The sequence below is a fragment of the Poecilia reticulata genome, chromosome 7 (genome assembly GCF_904066995.2).
Source record: "Poecilia reticulata chromosome 7, P_reticulata-male-v2, whole genome shotgun sequence".
Classification (NCBI taxonomy): domain Eukaryota; kingdom Metazoa; phylum Chordata; class Actinopteri; order Cyprinodontiformes; family Poeciliidae; genus Poecilia; species Poecilia reticulata.
Window position 1 is genome coordinate 10,411,356 of NC_088836.1, and position 24,360 is coordinate 10,435,715.

The 24,360-nt window shown below is 38.5% G+C and overlaps 1 protein-coding gene across 1 annotated transcript in view; it reads right to left on the reverse strand.

The window, feature by feature from the left end:
• Positions 1 to 20,193, reverse strand: part of sema3bl (sema domain, immunoglobulin domain (Ig), short basic domain, secreted, (semaphorin) 3bl) — a 64,879-nt gene extending 44,686 nt beyond the window's left edge. The window contains exon 1 of the mRNA XM_017307989.2: positions 19,828 to 20,193. Coding sequence (XP_017163478.1) covers positions 19,828 to 19,933 — 106 coding nt within the window. The 5' untranslated portion in view covers positions 19,934 to 20,193. The remainder of the gene's footprint in view (positions 1 to 19,827) is intronic.
• Between the last annotated feature and the right edge of the window lie 4,167 nt (positions 20,194 to 24,360).

Below are 24,360 nucleotides of genomic sequence, written 5' to 3' on the forward strand. Positions count from 1 at the left end.
ACTAAGAAAAAAAGTGTGCACTGAATAAAAACAGCTATTTAGCAGGTTTTTCCATTAAATATATAAGTGCTGTTACTTTGTTTGTTCTTCCCATGTATGCAAGTTCAGTCAGGTTACTGCAACTTCATTTTTCAGTTGTCATGTTCCAGAGTGTGAAAGTAAACTTATACAATGCCAACATGTAGTGTCAGTAAAACAACATCTTCCAAGCATCCACAATTCTTTTTGTTTAAAATATTTATCATTTATGTACAATACAAACGATCATTTTAAATCTAGCATTTCATATTCCATCAACCATACAGTGAAGCCATTAAACACTGCTTAACACGCGTTTCACATCCGTCTCGTCTTTTCGGCTTGCTTCTTCTCTTTAACATTTTGACTCCTTCTCTTTTTGTCCAGGTAAAGACACGAGGAGAAAAAAAGCTGCGCGTGAGAAGATGTCAAGTGACTGTCAAAGCCCCGCTGACGGCGATGCGGGTCTGAATCGACGTTCTGCCCATCTCTCATCACTCGTCTGCACCACTCTCTCGCTCAGCCCAGTACACCCAGGCAAACATGCTCATGCAAACACGGGGATGGTGAGAGTGGGGCTCGAGTCACTCAGCACTCAGCAAAGCATATTGACGGAGTGAAGCTGGAAGACCCCGTCACACCTTGTCCGTCACTGCGGATCTGTTTTTAGTAGAGATCTCCATTTCTCACCCTCACAAAGGTGCAGAGACGGCAAACCTTTGCTGTAGGCTCATGTTATTTTATTTACTTATTTCCCATCAATTTGCTTGTTTTAGAACACTTGATTTATTGTATTAGCAGTCTGCCTAGCAGTCTGCCTTGTGCCCCTGTGCAAGCGGCTCATTTGGAAGAGTCTCCAGCCACTGGCAATTATCAGAAGGTAAATGCAGGTATAAAGTGCCTTGTAAAAGTAAACATTGCACAAAAAAGTAGAGAAAGTTGTGTTTGGTCAACGTTATCTTTGTTGTAGTGCTTCTTAGCAACAAGTCTGTTACCACTGTTTGTTAATTTCCCTTGAAATGGGGCAACATTAGGGAAAACATATCTGCGAGTTACGAGGAAGAGTTGATTACACATGTTGCTCTCATAAAAAAAAAAAAAAAAATCCAAATCTTGTTTATCAATGCAAAACAGCTTATTCTGAAATTTACTTGATTGGTGTTATTTATAAAAGACATGATAAGACATGAAAAATGTAAAGACGTATAAATATCTCAGCAAAACAGTGCAACTGTTGGCAAAGAGAGACCTCATTAACTTTCCGGTGTAAAAAAAAATGTATGCAAAGCTTGAGGTTTAAAGTGGACAAAAGTAGGCTTTCAGCATTTGGTTAAAACTTATATTACAGTGTGTGATAAATCAAATCAGCCAAAGCAGACAAACAAAAAACAAAACAGAAAAGCTAGTACATACAAACATTCCCTCATTAAACATGAGGAAGTGGTTGCTGTTATGTTGTGAAGAACTTTTTGGCATTTCAGACATTTCTAACATGTTTCTTAGATATTTTCTTCAAAGCAGCTCAATTAAAATCCACGCATACCGGACACTCTAGAAAAGTCCTATCCTATGTAATGCCCACAGAGACATAAATTATAATAATTATTTCTACAAAAACACCCTAGTTAGCCAGCAAAGAGAGGAAGGCTTTATAGCTGCTGGCAACATAATAATGAGGAAAAAGGAAGTCGCAAGGCAACAGGGATTTTCACAGTAGGAACAAAGCGAGTTAGAGCAAGGACAGGAAAATTGGGAAGAACAGGATGATAACATGGCTTTAGGAGCAGCAGAAAGTCAGACAATAATGAGCAGAAACATAAAGACGTAGAGGAAATCCGAAAGCAGAGCACTGACTAAAGGATTCATTGGAAATCACAACATGAATCATTCAGAAAGACAGAAAAGGAAAGCAATATTGACCTCACTTTGCCTCTGACAATTTGTCACTGCCCTTTTATCTGTCACTGAGTTTATTTCACACATACCTTTAGGGTTTACATTTTTATAATTCATATAAAACGTAATCGCGCTGAAGGAAAAAATTACCGTATGCCTTCACAATATCAGACGTATGAATTTTAGGCATGTCCAAGTATCAATAAAACCTCAGTGATCTTTTAAAGACCAATTCAACATCTCAGATGTCTATGAATCTCTTCTTTCGGATCACACACGAGAGACCACAAATGCAAGAACATAAGTTACATGGCACATGAGTGGAGTTCAGGATTTTAAAGATTGAAGACAGTATTACTGTTGGCATTTTAATGATCTGGATCCACAACCTTCCTCTGTTCTTGGAAAAGACATGCGATTACCTCAGAACGTTGAACATTTTCCATCCATCTTTCTGGTGGTTGTTTTGGATTGCTACACAGCAGTCCGTTGTCATGTCATCTTAAATGCTTCACTGTGCCAGATTCTGACATAATGCTAAATCTCAAGTCTTAATGCAGAAGATTTTAGAAATGTATGAAAAACCTCAAACCGTTTATGTGCTAAGCAGGCAGGTTTATTACTTCTATACACTGGAAACTTCATTTTTAACTTTAGCTGTGTTCAAAGGAAGTAATTTGGCTTAACAATAACATTTTGCCTGTGAATGTTGTCTGCAAATATATATAAAAAAATATATGTGAGCACTATATGGGTTTATAGAAGATTAGGCTTCATTGCTAAATGTTTTGGATGATCCATCTATTTACCTCAGTGCTTAATTAAATGCTGTGTCTCCATATAAACACTGCCCTGCAGATATACAGTTGTTGTCAGTCAAAACAATATAAAGACTGTCAGGTATGTGTGGCATGTTTTAGATGATTGTGAGAAACTGTTTTGTTGTTTTCTTTTCACCAAAAACACAAACACTGTTGCACATTTTCCAGCTGATGAAACATCCAGAAGATTAGCCATGGAATGTTAATATCCTCATCCCGCTCTGTATCTGCCGTGCATTTCCGAGGCATAGGAGGATATGGTGCCTTATGTGAAAAACATGCCAAAAATCACCTCGGTATGCATCTGACACCGAAGCGTATGCAATTTGAGCTCAGTCTAAAACAGGCTGCCATGCATTTTCTAAGTATTCTGCAGGATTAATGTCCTGAGAAGCCATATGTTCTGCACATATTTTCAAAGTTTCCTATTATCTCATCTCACAAACATCTGACTACTTGGGAACAATCAAAATGAACTTTTATTCCTAGATGATTGCTTGGTCTTTAAATATAAAAACAAAGAAATGGCACCATCACAGATAAAGTAATTTGATGGTTGAAGCTACAGTACATAGCTTTTATTAAAAAAAAAAAATACAGTTTCAACAAGTTTGTGTTACTGTCACTACGTCATGATGGCAAAGCTCTTGCTGAGTTGACTTCACTTCCGGTACCGTTTCCCTCAAAAATATCTCATACTACACATCCAGTGTAGTATGAGACAAAGGTTTTGCTTCTTTCCCTTCTCCCAGAGCTCCCAATGCTAACTAGAAACACTTAGTGCTGTCAGTCATGCCTGTGTGCATGTCGCTTCCTTTCCTCCCCGCTCCCTTCTCTCTCTATTCAGCTTCTCCCCTTCAGCAGAGCCTGTTATGAATGCTAAGTCTAGTTAGCATAGCCACCGATGACGGCGGATGAAGTTGTTTTTCTGCAACAGTGAGTTGCCTCTCCACAATTTCCACATTTAGGAGCACATTCACAAGGTTGATTGACAGCGCCAAGTCCCTCCTCCTGTCTCTGATTGGTGGTTTTTCCACCAGGAGTGGTGCATTTCTTCAGACAGCAATAGTACCACTTGGAGGAGAAGGGGGAGATTGATCTTTTTACAGATTATCTGTCTCATATTATGCTGTCACAACATGGTGGCAGTTTTAACACAGGCAAACTTTAAGGCAAAGAGCCACTTGTGGTTTGCACAAAACCACGACTTGTACAAACATTTGGTTAGTATGTTACAACTTCCTTAAAACATCCAGTCACCTCCCCTTGTGTTCTTTAAAGGAGCAAACATTATGTGGCTCCTTGACCAAACTCACAGTGTGTAACTTTCATCTTTGTGGCATTTGTATTTACCCTGAACTCATTTGGAAGCATAAGCAGTCTCTCCTCTCCAGCTCCACCTGTAAACTTTATAAATCACAGATATATACACGTCCCTTTCTAGCCAAAGCGAAAAATATAAGTACATAAAAGTACATTACACACCAACACTACGACAGGATAAAAGGTGAGTTAACAGCTTCCATCTGTGGCTTGTTATCACTCCAGCAGCTCATCACTTCACTGCTGAAGTCACACCGTCGTCTAACATCTCACAAGCCACATTTCAACTCCTGCTGACTTTTCTTCTGCGCCTCTCTTCCTTCAATAATTTCCCTTTCTTCATCTCCATCACGCTCACGTTCAACCTTAATTCCCCGTCTCGTTATTTCTTGTCTCTTGAAGTTGCCTTTAAATGCCATATCTGTAGTTTCATCTCTCCTGCCTGTCTAGATGCCGTCCCGACTTTCTGCCCTTTGCAACCTGATCCCTTTTCATCCTTTGTGCCATTTTTTTTCCTTCAACCATCTTTTGCCTGTAGACCATATATAGCTGCAAAGTTCTGACAGCATCCAAGGTGAAACATCTGTCTTCAATGTGTATCGTTTCCCCGCAGGCAGCGGGCCAACGCTGCATCCACAAACAGCAGACGTGCCAAACCGAAGCGACAGGCGAAGCAGCATCTGGTTTCACTGTGTCCAACCTAAGCTTTTGCATCGCCCCGTTGTGAGATCTGCGGAGATGTTTATGCAGTAATTTATGCAGCGTTCTGCTTAGTCAGCCTGCCCTGGTGAGACGCCTGTCAGAACTGGCGGAGGGACATGTGGACGTCTTACTCACTTGTGCGGTTTGCGGTTTTCCTTTGATGTGGGAGCTTACATGATTTCACCATTACGCAAAGAACAATGAAATGTAATCAAACTTCTGAATGAGGATTAGAGGAAATGAGTTGTGATGAAAATGACACCAGCAAACATTTGAGTTTTCCCTTCCAATGAGTTGGAAATGTTTTCTCTGGAAAAGCTTATCCGCAGCTGATTTTTTTTCCATCCTTCCTGTGTTTGTATAAACTTTTTTGCTCTGTGAAGGTGTCCCAGCGCTGTTATAAATGATTTGACAGTCCAAAAACACGCAGCTTAGCTTCTCTGCTGACACTAAATGGCAAACAGAGTCGGTTGTTTTGTATCCTGGCCTCCTGTATTTTGTGTGACAAACAAATGCAGCTATTGTTAGTAATATTGGAAACTGATTAAATTTCTTCCCGGCAAATGTTTAGAAGTTTTCCAAAGCTTTCCCACATACAGGAAAGCTGCACCAGTTTCAGAATGAGAAAATGTCAACGATCAAACAATACTCCTGGCTTTTGAATTAGCTTTTTTATTATGACAATAAATAAACTGTTACAAACATTACACTGACATCTGGTAAATGACTGCATACTTTGTGTCATTGTTGGTCGTGCTTGGGGTTTTAGCTTCTTGTTTCGATCTCATGTGATTTATTCTGAGTTCGGAAACTTGGCTCCAGATTTCTCAATCTCCACATTAACTCTAGATCCTCGTTTTCCCCACGTTCTGCATCCCCAATCAGTTCAGCATCATCCATCGTTTTCTTTTATCTCATCTTCCAGTATATACTGCATGTAATTTGGATTTTATTGTCAGATTTTTGTATTTCCTTTTTTATTTTTGTACCGTCGAAGATACAGCATCCTTCCATGTTCATGCAAACGGGTCCAAAACCATCTATTTAAGCTACAACACTTTAATGAATGCTAAAAACCCCCACTGCAAATAGGTATTTATGAGTTCATTTTATAGGTTTTGTCTGATTTGATTTAAATGCAATTAAAGTAATTGTCTTTAAAAACGTCTTAATGTTCAAGGAGGAAAAAGAAAACAGTCTAAGAAATACGTACTTGTTCTAAAAGCAAAAAGGTAACACAAAACGCTTAATCGTGCACTGAAATCTCCAAAGTACAAATTGTTCAGAGGCACAGAGTAAGCTGTATTAAACCTCAGACAGATTTACACCCATGCATATCTACACCTGCGTGATTGCTATCGGTGTTATCGTTGGCTTAGAAAGAGAAGGAGAGGGGGACACATCTGAAGCCTATTAGACCCCCTGTATTTCAAAATGTATGCCAGACCCATGCCCCGCATGAATAAATAGGACCCTGGTTCAGACACATCTTTCCACATCAGAGCTGTCAAAACTGGCTGTTTCTCTAAATATTACTCCTCTACGTTTAATTGTCTTGAGCTCTGACACGCAAACACACCGACGAGGTTTCATTAGACTCATTACACTGCTGACTGACTTCCCAGGGTATCATTAGATCTCGGTTGTATATTATTGCAGAGTGTCAAATATTTCTGGAATCTGCTGTGTGGACTAAAAACACTGCACACCCTTCCACTCCTTTTCATCCTTCTCTCCCAGGTTTTGTGTTACCTTCCGATACTTGCCCTGCTTGCATTATGGTGTTTTTCGTAGAAGAACAAAGTATGCAATATATTTTTTGCTGGTTCTAGCGTTCCTAAATATACATATGCTGTGCATTCTACATAAAACAGACTTCTTGATTAAGCTCCTTCTGCATCGTTTTCTTGCCATGTTACCAACAAGGCTAGTCTGGCTTGAATATAATTTCTTTATAACTCTAAATGAGATGAAATTAAGCATTTTGATAAAATGTGTGTCACTTATGTTACACCCCGTTTTGTGTGGGGCATGCTTACTGGGATTAAGGGCGTAAAAATGTGCAGTCAGCCATTGTATGAAATATGTTACTGAACTAATGTTGGAGTTATTGTTATGTTAAAATAATCAAAAATATTTAAGTTTCAAATATAACTTAATGTCTGAGCTGGTTGTGGCATCAAATAGTACAGAGTGTTTTATTAGATTGCAGTTTCAGATGTACAACATTATTTTTGAGCTGAAGTTGTTTCCAGAGAAAATACCGCTGTATTCAATGAGTGCCAGAAGAACCCTGGACTGACATCAGATTCTTTAATACACAACTTTGAGATTTGAAGACTTTATTTGTAAAAACTAGAGATTGTTCGCTTTGTTTAGCTCACAAAACCCACAACTTGCCTTGTGACAGCTGTCAAATATATAAAATCATACCTCCAAACAACCAAAGTCAATGGGTCTTCTTATGTGGTCATTTAAGGTTGGCTAGTCTTGTCCTTCATTCAGCCCAGAAAGTAGCCATTAAAATAGATCTGACTGCTGACAAAATTTTGCCTAAACAATTACATCAAATTTCAACCTACATCTTTCCTACATGTAGCCAGGTGGTAAATTCTGGTTAAATAATTGTACTATTTCAAGGTGTTGGTTTTCTTTTTATCTTATGGTAGCAATGCTATTGAGTGATTTTGTTTCAGTTATGTAATTTTATTTCCTATCTGTATGTTTTTCACATTTAAATATGTTCAGGTAGTTGGTCTCAGGTACTGCACATTTTGACCACCAGAGAGCAGTGTTTCAAAGTGATTTCTGTTTCCCAAGACGGGGCAGGAAATGCATCTTCTTCTCTTCCGGTGTTGCTATGCTACGTGATGAACTTGGACGTGAACTGTATGTGGTTTATCTGCAGGTGATAGTTTTGGCATAAAATCAGTAAACATCACTTGTTGAAATATGTCAATATGTTCTCATTTATGTGATAAGCAGTCAGTATTTTAATAAGATGGTGTATTTCTGAAACGGATGGTTCAGGGACCCTGAATGTGCGGTGCAGGGCGGCCATTTCGTGCACGTGACAATAAGATGTCTGATCATCGGTGTTCTCCAGCATTAAGAGTGAACTGAGACATTACTGTCAAATGTAAGTGTTGATAAAATAAGTCATATCACAACTCCATGCGCTCTAAATCAGTGTGGCGTAATGCAGCTCTCTGTATTTTGTTTGCGCAGCCAGAGGCCACTGCCGTATTTCTTTTATATATTGCATTTTCTTTTTGTGTATTTTCCCTGTTATTTTGGAGATCTGCCACATTTCATGAATAGTTACCTAATGTTTGGTACACCTATGTTCTGATTTTTGAACCATAATAAGGAACAAGACAGCTTTGTTCAATCTGTCCCAACTGAAAATAAAATATACTGAACATCAAGAACCCCAGTTATTGTGTCCTGTGAGGCTAAGTGTTTTCCGGGCTACATACACATTTTTTTATGAGCAAATTTGTAGCTAACCACATTTTTACTCTGACATTTTACTCCTTAAAGCACATTGTCTTTTGTTTTTGTTTTTTTAAATGATGTCAGATGTTATTGTTAAGACTTGTGCAGTTGGCATGAAGAGCTGTAAAACTCCAGCAAACAATTAGTCATTAAGGTTTCAGGGAATCACACTGGCAAGAAAATAGCAGCACATATAACTGATGACAGATTTAATTAGGAGATACCAGGCCAAGTTGTTCCTGCTCCTTGCTGGAGATGTCACATCTCATTATTCATCTTAACCAGACACATGAGATCACTTAACAACAACAGCAACAAAAAGTGAGAACCATAACCACAAATAAAGAGAAGAGTTGAGGTTCTTGTCTTTTAATGTTGTAATCACCTGCTGTGTTTATTACTCCGTCTATCTTTTTCTATCAGAAATCCTATATTTCTCCTATATACTATATTTCTCTCACACACAAAATAAGTGCTAACGAATCTCTCTCCCTTAAAGATGCTTCCTGTTATTTGATCTCTCTCTCAGGCGAATTGACACACAGCGTAGGATGTTGCCTCATCCTCCTCTATAGAGTCAACCCCACCATCCCACACAGATGTACCATTCTCTCTTCCCAGATTTCATCATCATCATCAATCAATCTCCCTTTTTCACTCCTCTCTGGATTTGGTTCTACCCATCCCACTCCTCAACCCAATCTAATCCATTTTCCTGCTCTTTATACCTCCTGCCTCTGCCATTATTTAACCACTCTTTTCCCTCCTCTCCTTCAGAACGATTTAAACTCCAGTCATTGAAACCTCATCCCCACTCCATCACTTTCTTTGAACACCAGTCATTTTTTACCCCATGTCCTTGTTCTCAGTTTCCCTCTGAAATGTACCTCCTAACCTCTGCAACACTCCCTTCATAATCCACTCTTAAAAACGACCAATCCTCCATTGTTTCCTGATTTTCTTCTTGGACTTCATTAACAACTTTACTCACATCCTTCACTGCCGTCGAGCTTGATCTGAAGCCTTTATTCCGTCAGAGAAATCTGCTTTCATGTGCTCAGCCAAATCACCACCGGCCTCACACACATGTACACGAGCATGCACACACACTTTAACTCAAAACAGCTCAAAGCAGATGCATGTGATATTCCACTTTCTCACTCCCTAGGTTTGGCTAACTCTTAACTATAAAAGTTGAAACACACTTTTAATTGCAACCAAATCTGAAATCTGGTGTGAGCTTTTATTTCAATTTATTATGATCATAAATAATTTTAATTTCCTGGCCAGAAACATATTCCTTATTATTGACCTCCATTTTGCTTGCTCACTTGTATCTCTGCGTTTTCTGTGGTGGACTTGCAACCTGTCCAAGCGACATTTGACTGTGGTTTTATTTCTGGCCATTACTCAAGACACTGAAGAGGGTTTTGTTGTTTTTTAGAGGGGGTTAAATTGTTGCAGAGAAGGCAAAATGCATTCTTCAGAGATTAGCTTAAATTAAAGGCTTGAAAAAGGATCAGTCTGCGTGTAATTAGTCCATGTCATGTGTTTTACTTACTGAAATAAATTAACATAAGTGTTGTATTCTAATAATTGAAAATGTCTATGTACTAGACATAGACTTGCTCTTTCACATTAAATACCAGAAAAATCCTCAACAGAAAAAATGTCTAGAAAATTAAAGTTTTGATTAATGGTTCAGTTCCTCACTTTGTGCTTTATATAATTTGTTGTGTAATTGAAAAAGTGGTACACCATAGTAATCATGGTTCAGTATAGTCCATGTTCAGATGGACAGATGCAGAACCAACTGATTGCTAAATAAAAGTGTTTTTGTTTACGTGTTTGTAATCTTCTCCATCATCCAGGTTTCCCACCATCATTGTTCTGTTTTCCATCACTTCACAATGGCTCCGGGCCAAAATGCTAAGTGGCTACATGGGACTATAAAACGACAGGAGACAGAAAGTCCCACTTTGTTTTGGTTTATCTGTCTGACCTTTAGTTTTTGTTAATAGCGGATGTCACGGATAAATTAATGCTGCAATTATTATGGTTAAAAAAAATCCCTTATTTTGACCAATATTAAAATAGTTGTATAACGCAATTCTGTTTGGAAACAGATTGCACTTGTTGCATTTTTTTTTAAAAAACAAACAAAAAAAAAACATTTGAGTGTTCAGATTGTAGCCGTTAAATTTAATAGTCATATTTTATTGTCAATTAAATTCTTTTTCTACACATTTTAACCTGAAATTAAAACAGATTTGGGTAATTTCACATTTCTACGCTACAATGGCACAAGCCTTTGATATGGCTTCTGTCAGTTTGCTGACATTTTGTGGGGAAGCTAGGGATGATCCAGCCAACAGATTTATTTCAGTCTGGGGACCATATGGGCTCTGAGTCACTAGAAAATTACACTTTGGTTTGAAAGTCTTCCAGGTTTCTCGTTTGCGCATGCACATGTCAGATTCAAAAGAGAACATCGTTTTATTTCATAAACTATGATTTGGGTAAATTGCCTAATTTTCCTCCATTCTGAGATTTGATTTTTATGTCTGACACAAGTCTTTGCTTAAACTGTGGACCGATTTGTTAAGACTGGAAAAAGTTCTGGTGGTTCTAGATGGGCTGGGCTTTGTTGTTTTTTTTTTTTTTACTTTGCCTAAAAAAAGTTGTTTCCCTTTTGACATCACTAATTTTCCTGCCAATTAATTTGGATTGTTCTTCAAGATGCTTAATTATATTCCGAGAATATGACAGTAAATATTATGACTTTATTTGACAGATATTTGAAAGCAGACACTGGAAAACTTGCAGTAAAAAGAATAAATTCAATTAAACAGTGAATGTCACTTTTGTTGTAGACACATTTGGTAAACCAAATCAGCATTGACTTCGCAAATAGTTATATTATTTTAAATGTCTGATCCTATCCTGTTTTGAATGTTTAAGAGATTTAATTTTTGCACAACAAAATATAACTAACACTATAGAATATCTGTTTTTTTTTTAGTTGTTTAAAGACATGATGCAATGAGAAAGTAATGCTCCCAAAATGCTTTAACCATTTATCAAAGTAGCTTGATCACCTGGCATGCCAGATGCCGCAGATTCTTTTGGAAATATAGATAAATGTGTCCATATGGCTCTCATGTGGCATGCTGCTGCACATGTGCACCCTGCTACAGAACTAATGCATCTGTGACTCAAACTTCACAAATGTTGCACAGCAAAAAGGTCATGCTGCCTTGTTAAAGTGAAACTTAAGGAATCCCTTATTGTTTGAATAGCTAACTAATAATTATCCGTAGCACTTGGATAGACAGAGCATTAAAAAAATAATTCTACATAATTGGTTGGGTAATATGAAAAATTAAAGCAAAACAGTGATGTTATGGAAAAGCGATACGTTCTGTCAAGATGCAGAAGAACACTGTGAAGTCCAACCCATTGGTCTCAGCACTCTGCTAACTAGGAGCGCATAAAAATTATAGGCTTCAAAGAAGTCAGAAGACTTGATTTTCCCCAGAGTCACATTCATTTCCTCACATTAGCAGAGATTTTTCAATGGCAGAATTCAGGCCAACAGTGTAAGAGCCATTTTAACGCCCAGTTTTAGAAAACTGTGTTCCAAATCTCAACATTTGGCAGACTACATAAAAAAAAGAACATGGAAAAGAACAAAATATGATGTTATACTTAGAGGAGAGAATTTCTGTAATCTAGAAATTCAGAAAGGGTATTTTATTTATTCCTGCTTCACCAAGACAACGGGGCTTTTTTAATGGTTCCACTGCTCTGACTGTCTCTGCTGCAGCCGTACTTAATTCTCTGATTTAAGTAAACTACACAATCTCTAAAGACAAGTTAAAATGGCAGCACAGTGTTGCTTACAGGTAGTGACTTGGTGTCTTTTTTTTTTTTTCTTTCAAAATCACCTAGATGTGTTTCAGGTATCTATGCCAACCTAGGTTGGCTTTTACAGACAAACTAACTTATATTATTGTCTACGTAATGCAGTTCAGGTTTTGTCATAGCCAATTCACTTTTTTCAGCTATGTATACATTTCATATCTGTATTTCAACGCTCTGAAACAAATCCACAGTAAGGGTCAACATGAAGGGTCTTAGCAGCATGGTGTGCCACACCGGCAAACATGCAGAAACTGAAGAACCTTTTAAAAACTCATAAAACCTCCAACATTTGAAGACAGACAGATAGTTATCAGGGAGATTTTGAGAGCAGCTGAGAGTGAAGCTGGTGTGTTTCTTTAACTTTACGAGTGGGATAGAGTTTAGGGAGATTAGATAAATACTTTTTTAAAGTTTTGAACCCTCCTTGCTCAAGGTCTACTACTGTGATGTGTGACGTTGGTGTTAAATTTACCACCATGCTGAGGACATCTAGGTTGTTGTTGGCTACATTTGCAGCCGAACTATGCACACACTTTTTTTTAAAATAGTAACTGAATCACAGTGGACAGCCATACATATTTCCCAATGAAAAGAGATGGAAGGAATAAGGGGACTGAATGTACACGCCTACACACACACACGCACACTTCACACAGTGTTTTGCGTTTGCTTGGGGTCCTTGGTAATCTGCATGACAGATGGTCAATGCCACATTGTTGGGACTTGAACTCTCAACCTTTGCCTGTCAAAGGGACCAGTGTTCCTCAGCATTCAGGTTGGCTCTTCTTCCCTTCATTACTGTCATTCCTGCACTACTTTTCAATCTCCTGTATTTTCCCTCCTTTTTATAAAACCTCCTCTGCAGCTCGCTATTCATTCAGTCTTCTGAGTTCTGACGTAAATAGTGCAAACTGCTTCATTTTTGCACCTCTCTCAACTATTTATTTTAGACGTTATACAGTGTTGTTTTAAATGTAAAACAGAAAAATGTTCTTCCAGACTCAGAGACAACCTCATCTAATATCAGCTTTTATCTGCCTTTATTCCTCGCCGGGCAGAAAAATAAACCATAACGCAGCTTAATTTTGATGAACTGACACAATCTGACAAAGTTAATGAAGGTATTTATGCTGTATCCAGCATCAAGAAAGCAGCCTGTTTTTTTTGTGTGTTTTTTTTTTAAATAACAGAGAATGATGAAATACCTGGAACCTGATGAGCAGGAACTTTCCATGGTTAAGGACAGAGATTTTAGAAGTTCAGAAGGTCAACATACACAAGGAAAGTTATTCAAAACCGGCCAAACTGAAATCAACCAGTACATCTCTACGTTTAGAAAATTAAACAATTACACAGTCTAAAAGGCTGTTTAAATCCAAGGCTGATTAAGTTTCATGGTCATAGTTCATTACAAGTGCTGCAATGAATAAATGCTGCATTGTCTGTGTTTTGGCATTGCAGTGTTTCACATAAAGTTTGTTTAAGATTCATTTTCTGAAAATTTCTCCCAACATGAAATAAACCAACACATGCCATCTAAAATTAATCTTTTTGGTTATGGAAGAAAAACAACTTGGAACAACTGACCAGGATTTCCAGGTGAGTTAAGTTTTCCTTTGCCAAGTTAAATGGGCTTCATTTAATTTTCTTTATAAACAAAAAGACGTTGCCAGCAGTGATGTTTATTCTTTATCAGCGTTGTAATTAAGTCCCAAAATAATACAGAAACAGGAAAGACAATGTGTTTATGATGATTCTGTAGTTCTTTTTATGCAGATTACCCTGTTATGCTTTTTAATTGTGAGTTCCCACCTTTTCTTCTCCACTTCAGATACAATACTTAAGCTCTTTTCAGCTCCCTTCCCATCTGTCATCTCTGATCTGACTGCGTTTGTCCTCAGTTCTCTCTCACATTCGGTGTCGATGTTGTTGTCTTCAGTCGCCAGGCCGCCATCTGAGAGCCGTTACAGGAGAAACACTGCTGACACGCCACACAACTGACACTCAGATGTCTACATCAGATGCGTAAACCCTGAGTGACTGCAATAGTGTCACGGAGACTTTAAACAAACACATTCAGCAGCTCAGCAGACACAGATGTCAGTCTGCAACGTCTTAAATAAAAAGGCTCAGGAACACAATTAATGAGGCTCGTCAGCAACAGCAGCACACAAACCAAAGCTTGGCTGATTCAGAAGCATTAAGCCAGGAAACCTAACTACCCTGACAATTTATATTCTGCTTTCTCAATACTTTTAACACTCTTCTTCACGCAAATTATCTCATCACATCGCATCGACAAGTACATATTGCAAATTACTGTCCTCAGCAGATCCACAGACCAGATGAGTGAAACATCTCACGAAAACCTGATGACTCTGTAATAGGAAGCTATTAACAATGGTGTGTTTACAGCTTTTAATATAAATGGCCAGCACTAATAACTTGAGCGCTTTGAGCTCAGCCATGTCTCAGCTATTCACCGTCTTAATCCAGCGCAGGTATCAACAGGTATCATGTTGTATTTACTGAGTATATAAATCACTCTTACTTTTGTGCAACTTACAAAAATAAGCACATATTTTTTATCTTTCTGGTCAACCCTTTGAATCCGTTCAAACAGTGAGTTTGTTGTGATGTACCATGTTAAAGGTACACAGTGTGTGTTTGCAATACCAAATGAGCAATTTGGGCTCATTTGCACAAGAAAACACAGAGCGTCTGGGAAAATGTGTAAAATAAACTTAATTCAAAGCTGTAGGTGTGTCCTAGTCTCTGTCAGTTTCCTGATGTATAAAAATCAATACAGATTTCTTTTACTTTCAAGGCATGTTTTCTTGCCTTTCTGATTTTGAGGACTATTCCACAACAGACTCGTTGTAGCATTACTCTAAATTGACATTGTAAATTTAGCATGCAGTATAATGTTAGTTTCATTTAATTTGATATAAATCTTTGTACTTTGGATAAATTTTCAACTGGAGATAACACAAATGCAAATATATATACCTATACATATTTTACTGTGCATGTTTTCAATGCCTGCCACTAAATGTCGAAGTTTCTGCATTTGTTCATTCAAGAAAATGTCCTTTAGACAAGCTCCCATTTCGCCTTTACTATCTCTCAGATGCTTAACCTGATCATTATTTATTGGGGTAACTTTCTGTTTGCCCAATACTGGCCTGATGTCTGGTCTGCCACCTGCTGTGAAAAGCAGGAATTGCATCATCATTACAGTTTGATGAAAAAAACAGAACTCTGTAATGTCTAGATCACATTCAGACCTGGCAATTCTTTCATTCCTCTTCTGCTGAACGTAAACTGGTGTAGTTCCATGTATGATGATGCCAGGAAGAGGTTAAGACAATAGATTGAAATTGAAACAAACTTTTTTTTTTTTACTTTTACAAACATCAAATTCATTTGAAAATGCAAAGAACAATAAACTTATTTTTCAAAATAGGACACTGGGCTTTAAAACAAGGAATAAAACTATACCACACAGCAAATTCTGTTTTCTTTTTATGTATTTAGATTTTTACTCATTTATTGTCTAATTTAGGTTTTTATACTCTTGATCATGCTTCAGGCCCCCTAATGTTTTATTTCAAGTAGACATAGAGTCTTTCCTCCCAAAATTTCTTACAGCAGAGATGTAAAAAAAAACAAAAAAAAAACTGACTGAACCAAGCCAGTTGGCCCCTGGGTTTGGCTGTCGACTCTCCCAGCTTTTTCTCACTATTCTTTTTTTTCTTTTATTAGTTCTTTGATATCAAGTCTGAAATCGTATGCAGGAGGTTTGGAAGCACAAGTCAGCTGAACTTGAGAATTGCAGTCAGACAGACACTGCAATGAGTGATTGCAGAGAATCAGTTGTTACATTATTCACGGCGTAAAAGAGATGGATGAAGACGGATGGCGAACGGACAAAGAAAAGAGCTGGAAGATGACGGGACAAGAGACGCCCTGCATTCCAGCAGGTCTGGAGTCTCCGTCTGACTCCTGGTGACGGCTATCCCAGCCCTGCTGCCGGACAACTCACGCCCAGCGGTAACGGCGTTCGAGCAAGGCCGACTGAGAAAGCACACTCATTTATTCAAAGGGTGCAAAAACAAACAGACCCTTTCCTTTAGAAAACCAGCGCAGTTGGATTAAAACAGGACACTGATGTGAGTCTTTTGAGTTTTCAAGTACGCCCCTTTGCCTCCCCCCCCCCCCTGCCTTCAGTGAGACAAAGTGAATATTGTATTGGACAGAATGTGTGTGTTTAAGACCGTGTGTGAGCTAAAAAGTAGACAGACACTGTTTGAAAAAAATAGAAAAAGTGAAACTGAAAGATGTATTATTACAATGAAACGATCAAATATCTTATGAAATGCATAGAGAGATCAGGTTAGGTGCATGAGATATAAAATCTATGTATTTATATTGAAATTGTGTATTAAAAGATATTTACCATTTTTATGGAAAGACAGAATTTTTTTTTTATGTAAACAGACCTGCAAACTTTTTTTTATCAGAAAAGTCCAGCTTTATTAAAAGTGAAGGTGTCAAAAGTGTAGTAAATCACATCAAAGGAGAGACACAAAGCACACGCACTCATACGGTTAAGTGGGAAAAACACTCGACTTCCCGTTTCAACTTCAACCCACTAATTGATTGAAATGAGATAATGATGCCTTTTCCTTCCACTAAATTACTTCCACATCCTCCTGGCAGCGCAAACACCCCGAGTGTTTGAGAATTAAAACTGAGTGCGAGGCAACTGGTTGAATACACAGTCAAACATGTGCAAAACGAAGGTTTGAAGACAAGAAAAAGGCATCCATAAAACAGACGAGGAATACTGGAAGACAGGAGGAGATTTATGCATAAAGGCTACAAAAGAAGAAGAGAGCCAACGCTAGGGGGAATAATGCATGGGAGGGCAAAGTGAGAGGTCACAGTAAAGGTCAATGAGACAGGAAGCAAAGAGCTGTGTGGTCACTAATGAGAATCTTCAATGCAAGAGCTCTTCCCACACTCCTTGAGGGCCAAGTGGAGAGTTCCCTTTCACATGCAAGAATGTTGGAAGTTACATATGAAGTCGTTTCATTCATTAAAAAGCCATTTTAGTGTGAAGAGTGTTTGTGAACGCAGTGCCTCAAAGAGGTTTGAACTTATTGTGCATTAACTGGACCTGGTTGCTTAAGATAAGAAATCTCACTAGAGCTTCTATTAATAAAAATGTTGTCCATATTTCAGTCCCGAGTAGGCAACCTGTAGTTGGAATTAAAAGAAGAAAAAAAAAAAAATCACATTTTTAAAAAATGTAACTATTTTTCATGTTTGATTTCGGTCAGTCGTAGCTTGTCCTGGTGGGGTAACCACTGGAAGCTGGATGTTAAATGCCCCAAGATAAACAGCTGGTGGCGCCAGTCAGTAACCACACCACAAAGAGTAGGCGCGATGAGGTTAGATCGTTTAACAAGCGAGCAGCAGTGAAAGCCAAAGCAGTGGAAATTACTTTGATTTGGTGATGAAAATGTCATGTTTATGAATTGCATAAACAGAAATGATTGGCATCCATTTCCAGTGATTGTTACAGTCTGAATGTCAAGAGTTATTAGTGCAGCTATGTGTTATACAGTGTTAAAAATGGTTTATTTTACACTGTTACATCTTTTAAGTTCAGTCTACAGAACTTCAGACCAGTTCTTCAGTACACTGAAAATGTACAAAACAACTACAAACATGTTGAATGAACCATAACAAACAAGCACTGATAGACTAAATACCAACAAAGGTCCTGAACAAAAGCTCATACTAACCCATTTTCCAACTTAGCCTTTGAGGATATCAACATATTTTTTCAAACTCAATTGTATTTTCATATCAAAGATTTCCTCCAATGTCAATTTAAACAAATACTGAGTCCAAGATTCTGCAAAGGCCTTAAGAGATAGAATTTACCAAGACAACTATTGTAACTTTTAAATGAGCAATTGTTGTTTTATTCGCAAAAATCCAAGTTACCTTCCTACGCTCAATTCTTCTATTCATTCCTTGCCAACCCACTGAGCTTTGTTTATTTGCAGTGCGGGAAGACCAATAAGCTCAAATGGTGGCTTTTCTACTGAAAATTGAAGAGGAGGAAATCCTGTGAGATATCTTGGGCCAATGATAATTGCAGAACTGCTTTGGGTGAAACTGGATGAAACAATGAGCCAGACTTGGCAACAACAGTCAACAGTACTTACGCACTCTTAAACCAGCTCATTATCTATGAATGAGTCATGGACGACAACTGTGTCAGATTAGAGGGAAGGAAACAATGTAAACTGTCCAAAAACAGAATGAATAGGCATCTATACCCAAGACATTAAGAATAAGGATTATATTATATGGATCGAACAATGACTTGAAATTATCTAGAAAAAGTTAAGAACTGTCCAGGCTGAGCAATTTTCTGCATTAAAGCAAGATGGCATTTTATAGGCTTTCATAAAAGGTATTAAGGTAGTAAAATGTGTTTACTTGTTATAAAGATAACCAATATGCACTAGATATTGGTACCATAGGGTCAACATGCCTGTATTTCAAGACATCCATAGACCCAACTTTAATCCCCAAGAACATTAGATGTACCAGGTGACATTAAACATAAGCTTCACCTGTCCTGGTATATGTTTGCATTGTTGCAGTGACTATATAAAATCACATTAAGGTAAATGGAAATCATAAATAATATGCTTCTAGAAATGATTGTTTATAAATAAGTTTCAAGAAAAGTGAATACAAACAAAGTTTAGTTTGATGGATAAAAACCTCAATGTTGATCTTTTCTTATCCTATCCACTTTCTTGCAAGTGTACAAGAAAGTGGATAGGACACCAAACTGGCTGCAGCCAAAGGCCCCCATCCTCCTAAATACGGCCCTGTTTGGTGTATCATCTTGTTGGAATATAGTTTAAAAATTTTACTCATTCAGCAACATTTCTAAGCTTCTTCTTTTAGTTTACCTAGTTGATAAAGTACACTTTTAAAATCGCTAATCACCTTTAACAAATGTATGCACGTGTTTATTCGCTGTTACGCAAACATATTTTCTTCTCATAAATACCAAATAAAATCTAGCCAGAGCAGTTTTATTGCTGAAATTATAACAGTCAGTTTTGCCCGTGAAAGAACTGTGAGCAGTATACGGTCAGCGCTTCTCCTCTCAGTGCTTCAAGCAGTTTAAATGTCAGTAAAGTTACTTGCTTCCGAATTCCGACGCGGTTGCCGTTCCTAATAAACTCTTTTAATAAGATGGTCGCACCCCGGTGGCTCTCACCGCAGAGAGGTGAAGCTGCGCCAAAAGAACCTCCTCTGACTGCGCTGCAGAGCATGTGCTCCTCCTAAAGCACGTAAACCTCCGAAACAGTAGCCAAATGAGCGACCCGGATTAAACGCTTCCAGCTTGAACCACCACAAGGAGAGGAGAGAAAAAAAAAACAACAAAAAAAAAACGAAAACAAGAGCAGGACATGTACAGAAAACTACAATGAAGAAATATTCCTTATCTGATGGACAGTTCTACCAATTAGTGTCACCTGCAGCCGGAAAGCGCGCAAACAAGCCACTATAAAGAGCGTCTCTGTAAGAATGAAAAAAGCTTTACCTTTATAGGAGAGTCTCAGGCGCGGCACGTTTATTTTGGTCGCGCAGATGCTGGTGACAAGCAGCGCAACCACAACTTTGTTGAAGACGAAAGGTGTAAATCCCATAATTACTAACAGATGCGCCTCTTTTTCTCACTGAGATCTTCTTGGACTAAACGTCAAAAGTCCGAAGGGAATTTTAGCTTGACCCTTCTCATCAAGGTGTTTGGTCTCGACGGTGTGTTAATTCCCGGAGCGTCCAACTACAGACGCACGCTGTCCTCTGTGTGGAGTGACCGCCGCTCGCCAGACCTGCCGAGCAGATTCACTGACTCTGCTCTGAATGCTTTCCGCAGCTCAGTTCCCACAGCAGCCCATCAGCAGTCTCTTCCACGCCTTTTCAGAGGAGAGAGAGAGAGAGAGAGAGAGAGAGAGAGAGAGAGAGAGAAAGAGAGAGAGAGAGAGAGAGAGAGAGACCTCTCGCTCATCCTTTTACACAGCGCAGTTCTGCCCTGGGGTATTAGTTCATACTAAATAGGCGAAAGGTGACTCACTTTGAAACGTTTAAAATTATTTAGAAAAACACATTTCACTGACTTTTTAAAGTTTTTCTTGGCTCTATTGGTCTTTTTTTGAAAGTGAATTGACAGGAAAGAGGGTAAAGAAAGAAGGGGAAGATATGCTTCGAAGGTCGCAGGCCGGGAATCGAACCTGCGACGGCCGCGTTGAGGACTGAGGACTCCATATGTGGGTTGTGCTTATTGCTTAACCCCTCCACAGTTGACTGATTTAATAGCTTCCCCTCTCATTGATGCCAACTGGAAATTTTGGTGTCACTTTGACATTTTTTATTAGTTTCAAAGAAGACATTTGTCATAGCAAATTAATTAGCCATCTGATGGTACCTGATAAATGAATGTAGAGCTTTTGTTACAACATCATAACCCCAATTACCTTAAAAATTTGTAGCCATTTCCTAACAAAGAGCTTTAGAGATAATATTATTTTCATTTTCTTTCTATCACCTTTCCATGTCTGGTATTCTGGTAACCGGTCATCGTCCAGCCTTGTTTGTTTCTTTTCCAGTTGGTTTACACTTTTATATAAAATTCTAGACTCCTGAAATGCACTCAAATTATTGGTTGGATATTTTTATTACGTGTTCCAGATGGAGATATGGCATAGCAATAAGAGATGGAATATCTTTACTAGAGCTGCCAATGAACATAAAAGGGGGCTTTTTTGGTAGAATAGAATAAAATAGAAATACACATTTATAGATGTTGGATGTTCATATAAAACTTTTACTTTACTTTTCAGTGTAGAGACAAAATGAAATGCCATTGAGTTTACGGCAAGAAATCACAACTTATCATGTGTTGCATGATGACGAAGGCTCAACTGGGACATGAAGTGTCCAGATAAAGTGAACTAAAGTGATGTGAAGCGAACAGGGCTCATATTATGTGAATGAGGGAAGTCCTACCTTCTGGCTTAGCTAGGGTAATAAGAATCCCATAAATTCATGAGCTGTGCTTCAACAAAAAAGACAAAGACATCCATCTCGACATTTCTCTCTCCTCCAAAACCTCTGCGCAAGTGACCTTCTTTGACCCCTTCCTAGCCATTGTCACCATCCCAGGGGTTTAATTAAGTTGTGCCGTACCTTTTAAACACTCACCCCCCTCTCATACACGCATCCCATTCACATGCAAGTCTATAAGTGCACACAGGGGTCATGGCAGAATGAGACCGAGCCATTCAAGGTATCAATGCTGCTGTAGCCCTGCTTCTTCTGGGAGCACTTGTTTGCAGCAGGAAAGAAACTCCCATACAAGGTTTATACGGGCCGAAAGGCCAAGGGTGGGAAACAAGACGGGTGTAACTATTTTCTGGGAACCCTCGGGGCTTCGAGTAACAAAGTGCTCTGCGTTTCTTTTTGAGTTGTTGGTTGCTGATGTGAGCTGTTATCATTTTTGAGAACTTGCCATGAAATAGCGGACCTCTAGAGCCACAGAAAAGTAAGTTGTAGTTTCGAGGCAGCATCCAACAGGGCAACAAGATATCGGATGTCTTCTTAAAGGAGACCTTCCAAAACCTCTTGAAGTAAATATTTATGTATCACTGAAGAAAATAGCTTCCTTTGGTCAAAAGAGACCACAAGTCTACTTGACAATGGGTAGTAGTGCTTTACCCACTGAAGTGATCTTTTTCTCCTTGAAGATAAGATTGTATTTCATCTAAACACTGTGCTTGTTGATGGATAAAAGATGTTATTTCCTGCCAATTTCATCTTTTTTTGCATCTTTTGTGGAAAGGCATGTTTGAAAGATTTTTTTATCCATTTGAAATTCTTTGGTTTTAGGTTGCCAGAAACTCTTAAACACGATCTGTTCCGTCTTCTCTGGTTTCGACCCATGAAGCGATATAGCTGATACAGAACAAAATGAGATACAACTGAGAGGAAAGCCACTGTCTTGGAATAATAAACCCATATGCAAGATCGAAGAGGTATCAAGTGATGGAAGTTAATACTTTTCACCTCTGATATTGCAAGAAAAAAAAGTTTAAAAGATGTAGACATCATGTTTCTTTATAAAAGAAACACATTTCACTGCAATAACAGCTTTAAGTCTTTTCAGGTATGTGTCTAGAGAATGAAATGCACGCCCTTTCCTCCCTACAAAGTTCCTCTGATTTTTTTTACTGCTTTGTCAGCTGGTTTTATATCTATACGTTGAGAAAAACATCTTCAGCACTAACGTAGGTTTTGTTTCAAGGCCATAATTTAGCAGATCTGCATGTCGCTTTACATTTTTTGTCATGATGGATTTTACAATGCTATGTGAAAAGTTCAGAGGATGCTAAAAACGAGCTTTGTTGAAAACCAGATATGTTTTTTTTCTCCTACTTGAGAATTGTGCACCGCTTTGTGTCGGCTCTTCAATTAAGCACTAGTAAAAATAAACTGAAGTCTTGTTAAAAGAGTGAAAGTGTATGAATACCTTTGCCAGGCACCGTCTACTAGAAGCATTTACTGAGGTATTTTTTGGCTGATGCCCTTTCTCTCGTTTCTCAGAAGCTTCTGACCGCACAGAACTTGTCTGTAGGACAAACAGACGTGGGAACCCAGCAGAAGAGGCCACACATGGGGCAAGTGTTCAAGAGCTTAATAATTGATAGTAAAAGCAGCAGCCTTCTTGCCATCGCTGTGAAGTGTTCCCTGCATTTAACAAAGAAACTGCTGACTTTAAACGACGATGGTTGCCTCTCTAACCACAACCAAGCAAGCTGGAGGAACATGAGCAGCCGGGATAATTAAGCAAAGTGAATTTACTTTGCTCTGATTTGCTCTTTACTTTCCTAACCCCGTATCTGACTTCCTCTGTGTCATTTCTAATCACTGACAGCACCCATGTGGTTTTCAAACCTGCGTGGTGCTTTCTCTTAAAAATCCCACAAAGGATCGTCTTGTGTCTCAGGCTCGGCTTCCAAGGCCTTGAACGACGTAATTCATTCTGAAAAGTGCGCCAGACTTTTTAGGAAATGCACTGAGTGCCTGAAGGACTTTCTTTGCACCTCTCTAAATTCTCCCAGAATTAAATTATGCTCTCTAAGCTGTCAGTAGTCATGAAACGTGAAACTCTTTACAGCGTTTTGACGCAGTGTCATTCTGAAAGATCCAGCTGAAACATCTGGAGTGGTGATTGGGAATGGCAGCGTAGAGGTTCATGAATTCACAATGTGGGAGGTAGGGCAGAAATAATGAATGGAGAACAAATTTGAGCCACAACGCACCAAGACAGCTGGTTTGTTTGTGCAAGTGCCTCAGGATTCATAAATGTTTAAACATTCTTAGGACAGACAGGAAGAAAGTCGTGTACAGTTTTTCTGCAGACAAAGCAGAACGAAGCGATTCAGGGCAGGCTTTGTCAGAAGATGAGAAAGGTGGGATACACCCTGGACAGGTTGCCGGTCCATTATAGGGCAGCACAGAGACACAAGGGTCAAATAACAATGCGCACACACACACACACAGATCACACACTAATACCTAAGGGCAATTAGAGAGACCAGTTAACCAAGAAGTCTGGTTTTTGGTTTTTGGACTGTAGGAGGAAGTAAGTCAGAGTTTAACATTTTCTGTAAATGGTCCCAGATAAATAAACACAAAATTTGAAAAAATGATATATTATTGCCCACTGCAGAAGAAACGAAAGAGTGGTCGAAGGAACAACTGTTTCAACTTACTGCAGAAATATCCAGCCAGGAAACAGGAACTGGGGAGTGGGAAAGATTGTATCGTCCAACTTCTCTCTACCTGATGAGAGAAAAGTGACCGCACACAGATAATGGAAACACTGGCTTTTATGTGACGCTAAATGAAAAGGAGCAAAAAATATTTTCATCTTAAGAGGTTTCGTTTAATTTGAATTATGTAAATTAAGAAATTATTTTAAAAACCTGTGCCTAAAAATCAAGATACAAAAGTTTTTCTAAAGACTCCTAATCCAATTAATCAGATAAGTAGTCATGATTAGTTATTAAAACAG